The sequence below is a fragment of the Hemitrygon akajei genome, chromosome 9, assembly GCF_048418815.1.
Source record: "Hemitrygon akajei chromosome 9, sHemAka1.3, whole genome shotgun sequence".
NCBI classification, from domain to species: domain Eukaryota; kingdom Metazoa; phylum Chordata; class Chondrichthyes; order Myliobatiformes; family Dasyatidae; genus Hemitrygon; species Hemitrygon akajei.
In genome coordinates, this window is record NC_133132.1 from 67024663 (window position 1) to 67043615 (window position 18953).

Genomic DNA, 18953 nt, shown 5'->3' on the forward strand with positions numbered 1-18953 from the left:
GGTCACCACACTATAGGAAGGATGTGAAAGCTACAGAGAGAGCGCAGAAGAGATTTACAAGGATGTTGCCTGGATTGGAAAGCATGTCTTACAAGAATAGGTTGAGTGAACTTGGCCTTTTCTCCTTGGAGTGATAGAGGATGAGAGGTGATCTGATAGACATGTAGAAAATGTTGAGAGGCATTGATTGTGTGGATAGCCAGAGGTTTTTTCCCAGGGCTGAAAAGACTAAGACAAGGGGGCATAGTTTTAAGATGTTTGGAAGTAGCTACAAGGGGGTTGTCAGACACAGAGAGTGGTGGGTGCATGGAATGCACTGCCAGCAAAGATGGTGGAGGTGGATACAATAGGGTCTTTTAAGAGACCCTTAAGAGACTTAGAAAAATAGAGGGCTGTGCGCTAGGGAAATTCTAGGCAGTTTCTAGAGTACGTTAAATGGTTGGCACAATACTGTGGGCTGAAGGACCAGTGATGTGATGTAGTTTTCTATGTTCTAAATGAGCAACAAAGTTTTGTGAGGTGGATTCATGTGAACATTGCCATACCTTACAATGATCAGCTCAAGAAATGTCTAAAAAGAACATCACTACTCTCAGCAGCAAAGGCGCTGCTACCCCACAGCTTGTTAGATATCTTGCTGTGCCTGGTAGAACTATAATAAGTCTATTTTATACAAGAGTATTCTAATATTTACAGCAAGCGCCATTCTTCTATCGATCGATAAAGCTCTATTTCTTAATGCTTTGGATAACTACTTGGAATAGGCTGAAAACACAGTTAGAAGTTCCAACAAGAAAAAAGAAAAGTGAACTTAGTCATCCAAGTATATAAAATTCAAGAAGGGTTTAAGCGTTCAGAAAAATGTCCAAAAGAGTTATACAAGAATGGTTCCAGAATTAAGGAATTTCAATGACAATTTTGGGTTCCTCGCCTAAATAGTCAATCATATTTTCCGTCCTCATGAACTGTGTAAGAAACTACGGAATTTTGGAAGACAATGACAATGTATCCACCATCTTTATACTGATCAAAATGTATGACTTTTATGTCATCTGAGACAGTAAACCATTATTTCAGAAATAGAAAATTCCATACTATACAACACTGTTGGCAACTGTATTTTACATTGAATATTCAGGCATCCAATATCCAAATTATTCTCAGGTATTTACATAAAAAAGGTTCTCAATTCCAAATGTTTCATTGAGAATATAATGCAAAGTGAATCGAAAGTGTTCAGGTCTCAAGATAGGATTTTGATACTGAATTAATTTATGATTAATTGATATTAATTTAAGCCAAATTATTTAGTGTACTTTGAATATAACATAAGAGGTGTTATTGAGGTAAATAGAGGGAGGATTTTACTGAATATTTATCAGACTGTTTAATAAATCAGGATCTTCAAAGGCTTGCACACCTGTGTGTTTTTTGAAATATTTATCTCACAACAAAATTAAATCTTCACATTTTCACAGATATTACATTGTATATTTGAAAATTACAAAAATTTGCACTCATGGATATACTGCTCATCACTGGGCATGGCTGACAATAGCTGGAGTTCATTAATGATGATTCAGTGATGATAATAATGATTTTCAAATGATCAAGGATGAAAATTATACAAGAACAACCATTTTCAATAATGTTTAATTTTTCTTTGAAGTAATAGAGTGCACAAAACAGTGTCCTCTTGCAAATTAGTTTCTAGTCCAGCTGCTATTAATGGTTGTTACAATTTGCATATTAATATTCTGTTACAAAATTACCAAATACTGAAATTCAGGCCTACTTTTCCCTTTCAAAATATAAAAGACCAGGTCCAACAACCTCTTTGCTTTTACGAGTATCACTTACCTGCTATCTTCAGTGTATCATAAGTACCACTGTGATGATATTTTGACTGCCTCCACTGATGCACTTTACGGTTTATTTCCAAAATCATCTGAATTGTTCTGTTGATACCATGCTGAATTTCATCCAGATTCGGTACGAAAACCTACCACACAACAGGTAATGCAAATTTACCAGGAAATATATTGTCTAGAATCATTATGCTCTAACTCTTAAAAGAAAGTTTACTTCAATCTAGCATAATTCTGCTAAGAGCATAAATTTGTATAAAATAAAGTTCTCACTTACTCACAATTCTAAAATTTTAATGCAAGTACAAGGGAAGGATAGCAATCTTATTGCAAGATAATATAATCACGACTTGTCAAGCATTTTGTCTGTTGTAAGTTAACATACATTCATTGTTTTTTAAGCATAGCATCTTAACATTTTAATAAAGAGCATAAAAATCAGGGAATGGGAGAACTATGAAGAGATGATTATTTTAAAAAAACATAGATCATTCACAAACCAGTCTCTAAGAGCTGGCAAAAGATCTTGTTCAAAAAGATCATATGTTGAGTAAGAATTTTTTCCCCAAAAATCAAGGTTTATAATTTCTCCATGATCACCTGTGTTTATTTTGGAATATGATAATATGGAATATGGAATATGATAATATGAATATGTGGTGGCGTGTTGGGGAGGAAGCATTAAGAAGAGGGACGCCTCACGTCTTAATAAGCTGGTAAGGAAGGCGGGCTCTGTCGTGGGCAAAGTACTGGAGAGTTTAACATCGGTAGCTGAGCGAAGGGCACTGAGTAGGCTACGGTCAATTATGGAAAACTCTGAACATCCTCTACATAGCACCATCCAGAGACAGAGAAGCAGTTTCAGCGACAGGTTACTATCGATGCAATGCTCCTCAGACAGGATGAAGAGGTCAATACTCCCCAATGCCATTAGGCTTTACAATTCAACCGCCAGGACTTAAGAACTTTTTAAAAGCTATTATTAATGCTTTTTGAGATAGTGATTTAGACGCATATCATATTTTTTACTGAGTTAAGTATTGTATGTAATTAGTTTTGCTACAACAAGTGTATGGGACATTGGAAAAAAAAGTTGAATTTCCCCATGGGGATGAATAAAGTATCTATCTATCTATCTATCTATCTATCAGGATCTGAACAAGGTTAACTCTATACTCCATGAAGTCTCATGCATCAGTCCCAACTTGGACAAGGAAAACTCCTTCTGTCAGCTGCCTTTCAAACTCACCACCAGTCACATCTTCCCCTACCCATCCCTTGTTTCTTTCTTGAGGGACCACTCTCTAAAATAACTGCCCTGATACAGCCATTCCTTCCCATCCACCTCTTCCTGACCCCTGGCACTTCCCTCTGCAATTGCAGGAAGTGTAAAAGTTATCCCAACACCTCTTCCCTCACCCTCATTCAGGGATGCTCTTCCAGGTCAAGTAAAATTTACATGCACTTATCTCAGGTGTTTTCGATGTGGACTCTACATTCAGAGTAAACGTTTGGTTGAGCAGCTGCACTTTGTGCTCAATGGTGATCCTGAACTCCCAGTGCCAGTCATTTCAGCTCCCCTCCAACATCGAATTATCTTCAGCTCCCTACACTGCCAGAGTGAAGTTAAACACAAACCAGAGGAAGAGCACCTCATATTTCACCTAAACAGCAATCCAATGGCATAAACACTGAATTTTCCAATTTCAGGTAACCCGCATGTGGTAAACTATGTATACCTGTCTGGACTCGCCCCTCTGCTGACTGCTCCTGTGGATCCTCCCACAAACCCCTGTATAAAGGCGATTGGAGGCACTGCTCCTCCCTCAGTCTCCAAGATGTCGTGGTCCCTTTTGCTGCTAATAAAAGCCTACCGTTCACCTCCCGTCTCTGAGAGTTATTGATGGGGCATCACCGCACCCTTGCTATTGCTTTCTCTCTCCACATGATCCAACTAGGTCCTCGCACATACACCTTTTGTTCCAAACCTCACAACCCCACTTCTCCCAGCCATGGTTCCCAGTTCCTCTCCCTTCCTCATCTGATCTGCCATTTACCCACACATTCCAGCCACTCAGTCTCCTATTCCTTCCCTACCCCACTGTTCCCCTTTTACCTATTATCCTTTCCTTATCTGGTTTCACTCATCAACTTCATTTCTTACCAGATTCCATAATGTGCAGCCCTTTGTTGTCTCCACCATCACCTTCCAGCCTCTGTTGATATCTCTAAACCTTCCTTTCCATCTGCCCACTAACCCTTCCTCTCCTGGTGCAAACTATTACTTGTCACTTCCTGCCTCACCACACCCCCACTTCTCTATATTGGCTGAAATCCCTTTACACTCTCATTTTGATGCAGGGTCTTGATCTGAACTGTCAGCTATCCCCTGGCCTACACAAATGTTGCCTGACCTGCTGAGTTCCTCTAGCAGATCCCAGTATCTGCAGCCTCTTGTGCCTTCTTCAGATAATTATTCAATGCTCCTCCATGTTGAACATTTGGGAGAAGCACTAAACTGGTAAAGGCATAAACCATGTCAGACATTATCTTTTATCAACGAATTTGTGTTGACTGTCTGTGCTTAAAGTGTCACTCTAAATTTAGATTTATTTTTACTTAGAATGGTTCCTAAAAATTTTCACATTACTGAAAATGAACCCAGCTGACCTGTAATTACTTAGCTCATCCCTACTTCTATTTTTAAACAATGTATATAGCTATCCAATTGTTTGGTACCTGTTGTGTCTGTGCAACTACATATCAATGAAATAAAAACACGCGGGAAGTGGCTTTAACTGGGGTATTCACATTGCAGTGAGAGGGCGGGGAAGGGGGACAGGGGGAGGGGGAGGGAGAAAACAATGTGGATGTGCAGACAACAGATCAATCTGTAGTGCTAAGGTGGGGGGAGTGTCCTTGTGCTAAAAAACAGATCCACACATAACACTTCCTCCCCCTTCAGATTAACGCAACATAAAACTGTACAAGTACAAAACAGTCAATTTCCCTTTCTTAAACCATATGCCAAATAAACATGCTTTCACAGTAACAGTCTATAACTAACTTCACTATACTAAAGATTCAGTCTTTTGGGTGGCACTCAGCTCCTTTCAGGACAGCGCCTCTGGACTGTGGTGTGGCATCAAGTTTGGTAGGTGTCTTGTCTAAGACAACATTTTCGGATGCTGATATCACATTGCTGTCAATGTCTACTGTCCAGTGGCTCTGACCTCACACATCATGAAGACCCTAGAGAGGCTGGTCCTAGCTCACCTCCAACCCCTGGTCCGATCTGGCCTCGATCCCCTGGAGTTTGCCTACCTGGAGCACAAGAGAGTTGACGATGCTGTCCTCTACCTGCTGAACAGAGCCCACTCCTATTTGGATAAGCAAGGCAGCTCTGTGAAGATCATATTTTTTTGATTTCCCAAGTACTTTCAATACCATACAGCCTTCATTGCTGGGGGAAAAGCTCCATTCAATGCAGATGGGCAGTTCCATTGTATCCTGGATAATGGACTACCTGACTGGCAGACCACAGTTCGTGCAGCTTCAAAGCTGTGTGTCAGACATGACTATAAGCAGCACTAGGGCCCCTACAGGGATTAGTTCCCTTCCTGTTTACCCTGTATACCTCTGATTTTAGATACAACACTGAGTCATGTCATCAGCAGAAATTTTCTGATGACTCAGCAATAATAGGGTGCACAAAGGGAGGACACAAGGATGTATACAGGGTCCAGGTGGAGGACTTAGTCAAAGAGAGAAAGCTGAATCATCTGTAGCTCAACATCAGTAAGACAAAGGAGATGGTGATTAACTTTAGGAAGACTAAGCCTGCACTGCTCCCTGTTACTATTGATGGTGAGGACCTACAAGTACCTGGGATCTACCTGGATGACAGACTTGAATGGAGTACCAACACAGACACTGTGTACAAGAAGGACCAGAGTCACATCTACTCCCTGAAGAGACTGAGGCCCTTTGGAGTATGCAGGCCTCTCCTCCACATGTTATACCAGTCTGTTGTTGGCATTCAATCTTCTATGTAGTGGTGTGCTGGGGCAATGGCACTAGTGATACCAACAGGCTCAATAAACTGATTAGAAAAGTTGTTATTGGAGTCAAATTGGATGCATTGGAGGCTCTGGTAGAACAAAGGACCATATGGAAAATCCTGGAAATTCTGGACAATATTTCTCACCCTCTGCATGCTACTTTGGCTGAACAGGGGAGCATTTTAGTAATAGACTAAGACAATGGCATTGCTCCAAAGAGCGCTACATGAGATCATTCTTACCCTTGGCCATTAGACTCTATGAGTCAACCTATAGCCAGGGAAGTGATGACCCCCTCCTGTTAGATTGGTTCAGGCAACTTATTTTTCATTCTTTTTATTCTAATATTTGTGCATTTGTATATCTGTGAACTTGAAATGCTACTGTGACAATGTAATTTCCTTTGGAATCAACCTATCACTGAGAGATAAGTCCAGTGGCTGTAATATGTCTTTCTTATTGGATACAATCGACTTAGGTATGTTCTTTGGTTGAACATCCAGTATCAGGTCCACATGACTTCTCCCTGTATGATCTCCAACATCCATTGTGTACATCAGCGGTCCAGTTTTTGTAGATAGCCTACCTAGTGTCCACTTGTCTTCTCAGTAATCACATGCTAGGATTTCCTGTCCAACCTCAAAGCTCCTTACTTGGCAACCAGTTGAACAGTTTATTCTGCACTTCTCTCTGTAGGTCTGGTTTCAGGAGGTCTATGCGAGATCTCAGATTCCTGCTCATGAACAACTTTGCAGGTGTTTGATTTGTCATCGCATGAACAGAGTTCCGATACACAAAAGGAAATTGTCCACCTTGTGCTGTAGAGAAAAGCCCTCCTCGTCCATTGCTTTAATAGACTTCATGAAGGATTCGATAAACTGTTCAGCAAACCAATTCATTACTGGGTGGTGAGGAGCCGACTTGAAATAATTGCTGCCATTTTTCTTCATGAATAGTCAGAATTCTTCTGTTGTGTACTATGGTCCATTGTCACTAACAATTTGTTCTAGTAAGCCATTTCTGGTGAAGATAGTCCTCAGAGTAGATATAGTCTTCGCTGAGGTGGTTGACTTCATTGGTATAACCTCTTGGAATGAGCATTTGCAGCAATCAGAAACATAGAGCACACGAATGGCACAGCAAAGTCAACATGCACTCTTCGCCATGGTGACAACGGCCACTCCCACATGTGTAAGGCGGTGCCTGTGGGGAAGCATTTTGAACTTTCTGGCATCCCAAATAGCTTTTGGACAAGTCTTCAATCTATTTATCTATAACCAGCCACCACACATGGCTCAATGCGAGACTCTTCATCTTGACTGTTTCCAGGTGTCCTTCATGCAGATTTTCTAACACTCTGGTGCGCAGTTTAGAGGGAATCATAACACAAGATCCACACATTAGTGTTCTTTGACATACCGACATCTCATCTCACTGATAACTCTTGAAACATAGGGTTACCAAGAGCTGGCCATCCTTACATGGAGATGTCATTGACTTTTGACAATTTTGGGTCATTTCTTGTTTCTCTGTGTATCTGAATTTGTCACCGGCAACTGGTCCACCAATGCGGTGTGGAACACTACTGCTGGGTCACAGCATGAAGACTTCTCTCCTTCAGTTGACAACAGTAGAAGGTGTGACAAGCCATCAGCATTGCTGTGTTGTTTGGTACCTTTGAACTCTATATCATAACAGTGGGCTCCTAGGAACAGTGCCCAACGTTGTAGCCGGGCAGCAGTCATCACTGGAATTCCCTTGGGATTGAAAATGAAGACAAGGGGCTGATGATCTGTCATCAATGTAAACTTTTGTCTGTAGAAGTAGTGGTGGAACTTCTCTATTCCTCAAATTAGACTAAGAGCCTCTCAGTTCTGTGCTTGTCAGTGATCTTTTGAAGTAAACACAATCGGGCATTCAGATCCATCTTTCATAATGTGTGACAAAATGGCTCCAATGCCATACAGGGATGGATCGCACTCCAGTCTGATGGGCAGGGATGGGTCATAATGGGTGAGCAGTTCATCTGATGATAATAGTCTTTTTGTTTCCTTGAATGTTTTTTCACATCTTTCTGACCGTTCCCACTTTGATCCTGTCTGTAACAGTGTATTCAATGGGTGCAGCACTGTAGCAATGTTTGGGAGAAATCAGTGATAGTAGTTTACAAGACCCACGCATGACATGAGTTGTGACACATTTTCCAGTTTGAGTGCCTGTAGAACTGCTTCAGTCTTCTCTTGAGAATTTTGTAAGCCATGCTTGTCAATGTCCATAATATGAGATTTCATCCTTGAAAAACTCACATTTCTCTCTCTTTGCGCACTGACTATGCTCACTCAGCCTTACCAAGAACTTACTGAGGTTCTGGGGGTGCTTGTCATCATTTTTGCCAGTCACGATGATGTCATCAAGTTAACATTGTGTTCCTGGAGCATCTTGGATCACATGGTCCATTGCTCTTTGCCAAATTGCTGGAGTTGATATGACACTAAAGACAAGACAATTATCCTGGAACAGTCCCCTATGAATGTTGATTTTGAGGAACTTCCTGCTTGACACCTCAATCTCCATTTGCAGATAGGCTTGTGACAAGTCAATCTTTAAAAACTTCCCCTGCTTCCCAAAGATGCAAAAATGTCTTCTATTTGTGGCAGGGGACACTGCACAGTATGCAACACTGGGTTGATGCTCACCTTGAAATCTCTGCATATGCAAACAGCTCTGGCCTTCTCTTACTTGATCACCAGGACAATCGGCATGGCCCAATTGCTCCACTCAACCTTGGGAGAACGCCAGATGCCTACAAGCTCTGAAGTTCAGCATCCACTTTAGGATGTAGTGCATAAAGCACTGGACACACTTTATGGAATCTTAGTGTTGCTGCTTCATCCAGTTCAATTCTGGCTTTCATGCCCTTGAGTTTATCAATCCCCTTCTCAAACACTTTCTCATTAGCCTTACGCAGCTGTGACAGTCTCTGGTTAGTGCTACCATTTGGGCTGCAGTTGTCTGTTGATGACACATTGAAAGCTTTGACTGTGTGCCAGACTAGTTGGATTTTTCTCAACCATTCATATCCGAACAGTGCTGGCCCTCCACTTTTCAATAACATAAAACTCCAACTGCTGTGTGTAGCCTCCATACGCCACATTCACTTTCAGTTTGCCTTTGGGAGACACGTTTTCACCTGTGTAGGTCTTTAGCATCACTGAGGTCTTCTCTAATGATAACTTAGAAAACTGTCTGTTGTAGTCAGCCTCTGAAATTATGGACAAAGCTGACCCTGTACCCAGCTCCATTCTCAGTTTTACACCAGACACGTCTATTGTGATCCATATGATTTTGTGATCTGCTTCAGTAATACTATTTTGTTCTAGGCATGATAGCTCACCTTTGTCTGATTCTGTATTGTCTGATTCTGTTTCACATTCAGTCACCTTATGCATTTACTGAGTTTTGTGTGTGAAACTTCTCACTCGATGTGTTTTTTCTCTTTGGTTGTGCTTTTTGTTTGACTTGCACACTCTCTCTTTGTGACCTTGTATGTGACACTTACTGCAACTTTTTCTTTGAACCAATAGTCATTTGCATCATGGGAGGATTTCCACATTAATAACATTTAGGGCTTTTTGCACCATTCAGGGAAATTTTGTGCACTTCACATTCTAATCTCTTTTTCTGTCATTCTGCTACATCCTTTACTGCAGACTCTAATGATATTGCAATGGTCAATGCCCATGCTAAGGTTAGGTTTCTTTCTGACTCTTCTAAGTGCTTTGACTACGCATGCCACATACAAGCCTGCCCCTTAATGCATCAGAAAGCCCACCTCTAAAGTCACAGTAATGGGAAAGTTTGTGCAGTTCTGCAAAGTATTCAGAAATGCTTTTACCCTTTGACTGATTCCTTCTGTAAAATCTAAATCTCTCAGCTATTACCAGCATTTAGGACTCAAGTGATTTGTAAAATTTTAACAATTTAACAAAGAGTAGCGATTAATGGGTCCCTTTCAGAATGGCAGGCTGTGACCAGTGGGGTACCGTAAGGTTCGGTTTACAGCAGCTGTTTACAATATACATTAATGATTTAGATGAAGGGATTAAAAGTAACATTAGCAAATTTGCCCATGACACAAAGCTGGGTGGCAGTGTGAAATGTCAGGAGGATGTTATGAGAATGCAGGGTGACTTGGACAGGTTGGGTGAGTGGGCAAATGTATGGCAGATGCAGTTTAATGTGGATAAATGTGAGGTTATCCACTTTGGTGGCAAGAACAGGAAGGCAGATTACTATCTAAATGGAGTCAAGTTAGGGAAAGGGGAAGTACAACGAGATCTAGGTGTTCTTGTACATCAGTCAATGAAAGCAAGCAGGCAGTGAAGAAAGCTAATGGCATGCTGGCTTTTATAACAAGAGGAATTGAGTATAGGAGTAAAGAGGTCCTTCTGCAGCTGTACAGGGCCCTGGTGAGACCCCACCTGGAGTATTGTGTGCAGTTTTGGTCTCCAAATTTGAGGAAGGACATTCTTGCTATTGAGGGAGTGCAGCGTAGGTTCACAAGGTTAATTCCCGGAATGGCAGGACTGTCATATGTTGAAAGATTGGAGCGACTGGGCTTGTATACACTGGAATTTAGAAGAATGAGAGGGGATCTGATTGAAACATATAAGATTATTAAGGGATTGGACACACTGGAGGCAGGAAGCATGTTTTCGCTGATGGGTGAGTCCAGAACTAAAGGCCACAGTTTAAGAATAAGGGGTAGGCCATTTAGAACAGAGATGCGGAAAAACTTTTTCACCCAGAGAGTGGTGGGTATGTGGAATGCTCTGCCCCAGAAGGCAGTGGAGGCCAAGTCTCTGGATGCAGTCAAGAGAGAGTTAGATAGAGCTCTAGTAGATAGCGGGGTCAAGGGATATGGGGAGAGGGCAGGAACGGGGTACTAATTGTGTATGATCAGCCGTGATCACAGTGAATGGTGGTGCTGGCTAGAAGGGCCGAATGGCCTACTCCTGCACCTACTGTCTATTGTCTATTGTCAATTTCATTGAACATCTTGCTTGCTGGCTTTTCAGGGGTTATGAAATTGCATAAGAGTCTGTATGACCTAGCACCCATTAAGCTAAGAAGTGTGGGGGATTTCTTTTGCTCAGCCACATCATTCACCTTACAATAGAGTTCAATCCTCTTGATATATGACTCTGAGCCTTCAATAGCATGAAAAAATTGTTAACTTTCCTGACTAAGGACATCACTTTAACTTGGCTAGTTGTGCATCTTTCATTGTGTACTATGTAGTGTACTTGTGTCCCTTTGCCAGCATCTATGATGGCCTTCCACACTGTCGACGCAGTTCGTGACATTTTCTGACATTCAGGTTCATACTCGTCATCAATTTGTTGTGACCATGCAATTACATATCAATTAAATAAAAACACGCATGCTGGAAGCGGCTTTCACTGGTGTATTCACATTGAGGTGAGAGAGAGAGAGCGTAATGCTCATGCGCAGACAACACATCAATACGTAGTGCTAAGGGAGTCGCTGCTCTGAAAGAAATACTGTGCATCCATACTTCTGGCTAGGGGAGACTGGAAACTTTAATTAAGATGATGCAAAGAACATTCAGGCATGGAATGATAAATATTATTCATGCCACAAAAATGCCAGGAAATGACCATCACCAACAAAATAGAGTCTAACCATCTATTTTTGACATTCAAAACTATTATTATTTCTAAATGCTGCACTAACAGACTCCTGGAGCCAATAATGAACAGGAATGTAAATGACCAACATGTAAATGATAATGATAGAATGATGGAGAAATGCAACTTGCATGCTGGCCCTTCAGGCCAGTGAGGCCATGCTGACCCAGCCAGGCCCAATTTCCTGTGTTCAACCCGGTTTCTCCCTGTATCTATCCGAAGGCTTCTTAAATTGTACCTGCCTCAACTACTCTTTTTTGGCAGATCACCACCCTCTGCATGGAAAAAGCTGCCCCTCAGGTCCTTTTTAAATCTTTGTCCTCTCACCTTAAATCTATTCTCCCTGGTTTCAGACTGCCCTGCCTGGGGAAAAGACTGTTACTACCCACTGTATCTATGGCTCTCATAGCTTAAAATATTTTTATTAGATTCCCCCCCCAATATAGATATATGTATTGGATAGGTGATCCAAGGCCGCCATGGAGAGCCAATGAGATCGGGTCTGCCATTGACCTATTGTGGTGATAAGTAAATTTCAGCAGATCCAGGTCCTTGCTTAGGCAGGAATTGAATCTATCCATAACCAACCTCTCAAAGTGCTTCATCAACATAGATGTGAGTGCTACTCGATGATAATCATTAAGGCAACTCACCCTACTCTTCTTGGGCACTGGTATAATTGTTGCCCTCTTTAAGCAGGTGGGAACTTCTGACTGTAGCAATGAGAGATTGAAAATGTCTTTAAACACACCTGCCAGTTGGTTGGCACAGGTTTTCAGAGCCTTACCAGGTACTCTATCGGGGCCTGTCGCCTTGCGAGTGTTCACCTTCTTGAAAGACAGCCTGACGTTGGCTTCCAAGACAGTGATCACAGGGTCACAGGATGCTGCAGAGATCCTGATAGCTATAGTTTTATTTTCCCTTTTAAAGCGAGCATAAGAGATGTTGAACTCTTCTGGAAGTGAAGCATCACTGCCATTCATGATGTTGGGTTTCACTTTGTAGGAAGTAATGTTCCGCAAACTCTGCCAGATTTGATGTGCATCTGATGTCACCTCCAACTTCGCTCAGAATTGTTCCTTATCTCTTGAAATAGCCCTCCACAAGTCATACCTCGCTTTCTTGTACATACCTGGATCACCAGACTTAAATGTTACAGGGCTAGCCCTTAGTAAACTATGAACCTCCTGGTTCATCCACAGCTTTTGACATGGGTATGTCCAGTAAGATCTCATAGGCACACACTCATCCACACAGGATTTAATGAGTTAGTGACAGCACAGTCATTCAGATTCAAAGATGAATCCCTGAATACAGTTCAGTCCACCAATTCAAAGCAGTCCTGTAAGTGATCCTGTGCCTCCCTTGTCCAAACTTCTTGGTCCTCACTGCTGCTGCTGCAGTCTTCAGTCTCTGCCTATACTTAGGGAGCAGGACAGCCAGACTTTCCAAAGCGTGGGTGTGGGATAGCACAGTAAGCATTTTTGATGGTGGTCCAGTGTGTTGGTTCCTCTAGTATTACAAGTGATTTACTGGTACTAATTATTTAAAGATTTTTTTCAAGCTGGCTTGGTTAAAATCCCAAAAAAAGATGGAGAAGGCACTAGGATGTACTGTTTCATGTCTGTTGATTACATCGCCCAGTTCATCTAAAGCCTGTTTTTCACTAGCCTGAGGAGGATGTACACCACTATCGAGATGATTGCTGAAATCTCCTGCAGCAGATAAAATGGACAACACTTGATTGCGAAGTGTTCTGGGTCTGGTAAACAGGACTGGGACAGCACCGCCACGTTTGTCCACCACGAGGAGTTGTCATGAAGAGTACTCCACCTCCTCTGCCTTTGCAAGATTCAGCAGTTCTAACTTGGTGGTGTACTGTGAACCCATCAAGCTGAATTGCTGCATCCGAAAGTGAAGAGGTTAACCAAGATTCCGTGAAACAAAAAACACAAGTGGTTCTCATGTCCCTCTGGTACAGCACTCTAGCTGTGATATCTTCAATTTGCCAGCAAGACTGTCGGTATTGGGAGTCGAAAACTGCATTTCCTTAAATGAACTTTTAATCCAGCCCAGCATCCCTTCTCCCACAGTCTTCTCAGTAACTGCTGTTTTAAAGGGGAAGCGGGGCATCAATCAGAGTCCATTCGAGTTCTGTCGATTTTAAGTCATGATAGGTTTTTAATTGCATTAAAACAACAGTATTAACTGTATATAGACCTTAGATGTATTTACGGTTCACAGCCAAAACAGACTGAAACAGGAACATTTGATGGTATTTGTCAGAGCTGCATGCACGAGTCGCCAACTTGGAGGCACCCCAAAAGTATATATTCCCAGGTCCCTCTGCTCCATTATACTCTCTGGTACCCTAACATTCGTCGCATAAATCTTTGGTTTGACTTTCCAAATCTGCATTATTCACACTTACCTATGCTGAAATACATTTGCCACTCTTCAGTTCACTTCCCTAGCTAATCAAGATCCCCCTGTAATCTACAATAATCTTCATCACTATCAACATCTCCTAATTTCATGACATCCACTAACTTGGCGATCAAGCCTTGCACATTTACATCCATAAGTAACACATAACAAGGATTCCCAACTTCAACCCCTGCGGCATACTACTAGTCACCAGCTTCCATTTTGAGAAATAACATTAAATCTGAATTTTCAAAGGGAAATGGCTGAAAACTTGAAGTGAAGTTTCTGTAGGCTACATGAGAAAATAAAAGGAGAATGAGACTGATTAGTATTACACAAACTTGGCCAGTGAGTTATGAAGTCAGTTGTTTAGGGTGTACAACTTGCTGTCTTTACTTCAAACATGAAATTGCCTTGGTATCTCTATTGAAACAAAAGATACAATGACAATTGGCCAAATGCCAGAATCAATCACAGTGATTTAAAAGCTGTTTCTGTACTTTATAATTGTAGACAAGTTTTAATATACTGCAATAATTACATACCACATTTGGAATTGCCAAGAGAACCTCAACCTTCAAAAAGGGGGCAAATTCTTCAACATTGTTTAAGTAGCCATATTGTCCTCTTCCATCATAGGTACTGAACCAAACAAAATAAAAATGGAATATAAGTGAAAGTAAAATGCTTTTTTCTTCTAAAAGTTAGTTTATTCATAAAATGTTCAGTAAAACAAACAGAGCATGGCATTATCTGCATTCAATGAATGATGCCTATACTTTCATTCACTTATAATATTCATAATATGCTGATAATTTACTCATTTCATCCCCAAACATTTCCTAAGTATAATGTTTGAGAGGTTGTTATACATGGCTCAAACCCTCATTGTCAGGTGGTGGGAGGATCTTATATTTGTGTCCTTTCCCCACTGTGCCTTTGCAGAAACTGCAACAAAATTTTCAATGTACCTCAGCATATATTCCTGCAAAGTGCAATGTGCAAGTTGGTAGCATCTGGTTGTGGACAAGCCCATGCATTAGAAGACCAACGGATCTCAAGCAAACCAAAGTGTCTTTCACCAAACTACTGTCTAGAACAGCTCCCAAACTTAAAGCCACTGTTCATCAATAGTCCTGTGGGCCTATAGATTGCAGCTGCTCAAAGACAAAATAAGTATTGCTTAAATGTGATGATAATTTGTTCTTCTATCTTTCCTTCAAATAGTGAAATCCAGATGCTTCTGGATGAGAAAGGTAGACTGTCATCTCTCTACTAACATTTCTATCACTTCTATGCCCTTCAATTTATGTTCACTTTGCCAGTGGAAAAAGGCTCTTCCTTCTTAAGCCTCTCAATTAATTATCCCCTTAATCTCCACCATTCTGAAGAAAACTTGAGTCAGCTCACCAGTGATATCACATCTTTCATACATAGGAAAGTTGTGCTAGAAATATAAACAGCACTAACCCTGTGACAAAATGAATATCATGCAAAATTCCAGAGCAACTTTCCTTCGCTGACTCTCAGTGCAGCCTCAAATAAGAGACTGCACTAATATCCCCTTTTGGCTACCCTATTGATTTGTCCTGTGGATGTTGAATCCAAGACCCTTGTACTCTATCATGCCAAAATATTCTAATTACTTTATATATCCCTGTCTTGTTGCACCTTCCAAACGCCTCACTTCAAAATGCTCTGAATTTTAATTTCTTTTGTCATCTCTCTTGCTCAATTAACACACCATCTTTCTATACTGCTATTGAAAGCATTCCTCCTCAATGTCACAGTCAATTATTGCATCATCTGCTTTGTTATAATGTCCCTAAGTCAAGTCAGAGGGAAACTGAAAATTTGGTTGAATGGAGCCACAAAAGAACCTTGCACTCAATGTCAGCAAAACCAAACAGCTGGTTATCAACTACAAGATAAAGAAGCAAGAGGTCCATGAGCCAGTCCTTGGCAGTGGGGAGGGTCAACAAGTTTAAATTCCTTGATGTGATCCGAAGATCTGTCCTGGGACCAGCATGTGAATGCCATCATAAAGAAGGCACTATTTTAGAAGTTTGTGTAGATTCAGCATGTCACCAAAAACCTCAACAAACTTCCATAAATGCACAGTGGAGAGTATACGAACTGGTTGCATCACAACCTGGTATGGAAACGCCAATGCCCAGGAATAGAAAAGTCTACAGGGAGTGGTGGATACAGCTCTATCTATCTCAGGCAAAACCCTCCCCAGGACTGAGCACATTTACCTGGAGTATTGCCATAAGAAACCAGCATCCATCATCAAGGACTGTCACCACCTAGACCATGCTCTCTTCTTTTTGCCATCATCAGGGAGGAGGCACAGGAGCCTTAGGTCCAACACCACCAGGTTCAGAAACAGCTATTATCCTACAACCATCAGGCTTTTGAACCGACATGGATAACTTCACTCACCACAACTCTGAACTGATTCCACAACCTACAGCCTCACTTTCAAGGACTCTACAACTCAAGTTTTTTATTTGAACAGTATGTCTTCCTTTGCAAATTGGTTAACGTTTTTCTTTATTTTCCCATAAATTCCTGCAAGAAAATGAACCCCAATGTAGTATTTGGCAACATATATATACTTTGATAATAAACACTCAAGTTTCAACTGTTGTCAAGTTCGCCAATGACACAGCAGTGGTGGGGGGGGGGGGGGGGGGGGCACCATCACCAGCAAAGATGAGATGGCCTACAGAGAAGAGGTAGATGAGCATGAGGCCTGTTTACCAGTCAAATAACCTTTTTCCTCAATGTCAAAAAGACAAAAGAGATGATCATCAATTTCAGGAGAACTCAACACCACCCCTCTTTACATTGGGGGCACAGCAGTCGAAACCGTGAGTAGTTTCAAACTCCTGGGAGTGCCCTGTTTGCACAACCTCTTGTGGTTCCAGAGCACATTCTGCATTATCACCAATACCTCTACTTTATGAGGAAGCTAAAAAGAGCTCTACAACGCATATCTACACTCACATCATTCTACATGTGCAGAGTAGAGGGCATCCTAATATGCTGCATCACTGCAAATACAGAAACTACACAGATGCAGACAGGAAGTCTCTCCAACCGGTAGGCAAACGTGCCCCATCACATCATCATCACTAGCCGACATCCCATCAAAGACATATAAACAAAGAGGTGTCAGAAAAGTTCCAGTAACATCATGAAAGATCCCACCCACCCTGTTCATGGACTCACATCAGGTGGACACTACATAGCATCCACCAGACTTAAAAAGGTTACTTTCCCCAAGCAGTAAGGCTGATAAACACCTCCTTCCATTAACCAAGCCCTCTCCACCCCCAGCCATCACTACTTTATCTTTTCCTGTCAGCCACTTTATGTACAGACACTCCAGTGCCCAGCATCACTTTATGGACATACACTAATCTACTTTGTATGTATACAAACTATTTTATGCAATAGTGTATTTACACATATTTATTAATAAAATTGTATACATTTGTGCTGCATCAGATCCAGAGCAACAATTATTTTGTTCTCCTTCAGACTTGTGTACTAAAACTGACATCAAACAATCTTTTTTAATACATATAATACATTTCATATGCTGATGTTCATTGTGACACTGATTGTTTACATAATGGTGTTTCTTCAGAAAGATTTTTTTTACCATGAAGAGTTGATTACTATAAGCTACAGAGAAAAAAATTAGCAAGAATGTCATCACATGAAGGTTAAGGTGCAGTAGGTATCTGACAGGGTTGCACATAAGGATCAAATACAATGTAAGTGCTCTCAGTATTGGGAGAAGTGTGTTATCATGAATTGAAAACTGGTTATCGCATAGAAGACCCAGAGCTGGCATAAGCTTATCATCTTCAGGCTGTAAGGATGTAACCAGCAGAGTACACAAGTATCAATTTTTGGCCTTCAATTATTTAAATTTTATATTAATGAACTGAAGGAGGATAGAAAGTACAAGGAATTGAATTTTGCCAATGACACAGCAAGTGTGAAGGCATGTTACATGAGAATATTTGGATTCTATAACTGGACTTGAATGATCGGGTGAATGATTGGGTGAAAATTGGGTAAATGGACTTTGATGTGTTAAGTGAAATGTCAATCGCCCCAGTTTTAGGATTCAAAAGACAGGCTATCAAAATGGAGAATAACAGCAAATTAATGGAGTTCATGGGGGTCTAAATGCTCTCATGCATGGAAAATAAATTGGCAGCAGCCAAGCCCACCAATACTTAGGAAAGAAAATGTCATTACTGCAAGGGGGGGGGGGTTGAGTTTAGAAATGTCAAACTATTGTTACTATTTGTTGATAGAACAAAGGAAAATTGTACTGGGTGTTAGCAAAAATTGCACCTAATAAAGTATTAATAAATATGTGGAAGACAGGTGTAAGCTCCATTTCTGCATATAAAATTTGTATTGACCCATAAACTTTTCCATTTCTTATCACCTGACAGGAGCTTTGTTGAATTGCAATATTTTTGTGATTGTCAGTGAAAATTCCAGAGTCACTACCCCATTTATGACAATGCAAAGTGGGGCATGAACTATGCCCTACTGAAATGGTAACCTCTGAACTCAAGCAACAGGTATCTTTTATAGTAAACACATGAAAAGATTTAGTAGCTTTGTCCTGAACATCAGATGCAGATAAGATACAACTGGGGTCAGGTATGATATTCCCTAAATTATGCTGATTATATTTAAGGTAGTATATGGAGGAAATGATCATTGTACATTTACATCACCCTTGAGTAAAATGAATCACAGGCATAATGTCACCATCACCATTGCTGGAATACATTGCCATGGCTTTCCACTTCAATGCAGCAATTTCTGTCAGCAGTTGTATGACATCC

General features: G+C 41.0%; 1 protein-coding gene across 1 annotated transcript in view; it reads right to left on the reverse strand.

Annotated features, from left to right (window-relative positions):
• LOC140732659 (dynein axonemal heavy chain 8-like) overlaps positions 1–18953 on the reverse strand; it is a 704719-nt gene that overhangs the window by 555110 nt on the left and 130656 nt on the right. The window contains exons 22-23 of the mRNA XM_073055352.1: positions 14613–14709; positions 1861–2002 (exon numbers count right to left, since the gene is read on the reverse strand). Coding sequence (XP_072911453.1) covers positions 1861–2002; positions 14613–14709 — 239 coding nt within the window. The remainder of the gene's footprint in view (positions 1–1860; positions 2003–14612; positions 14710–18953) is intronic.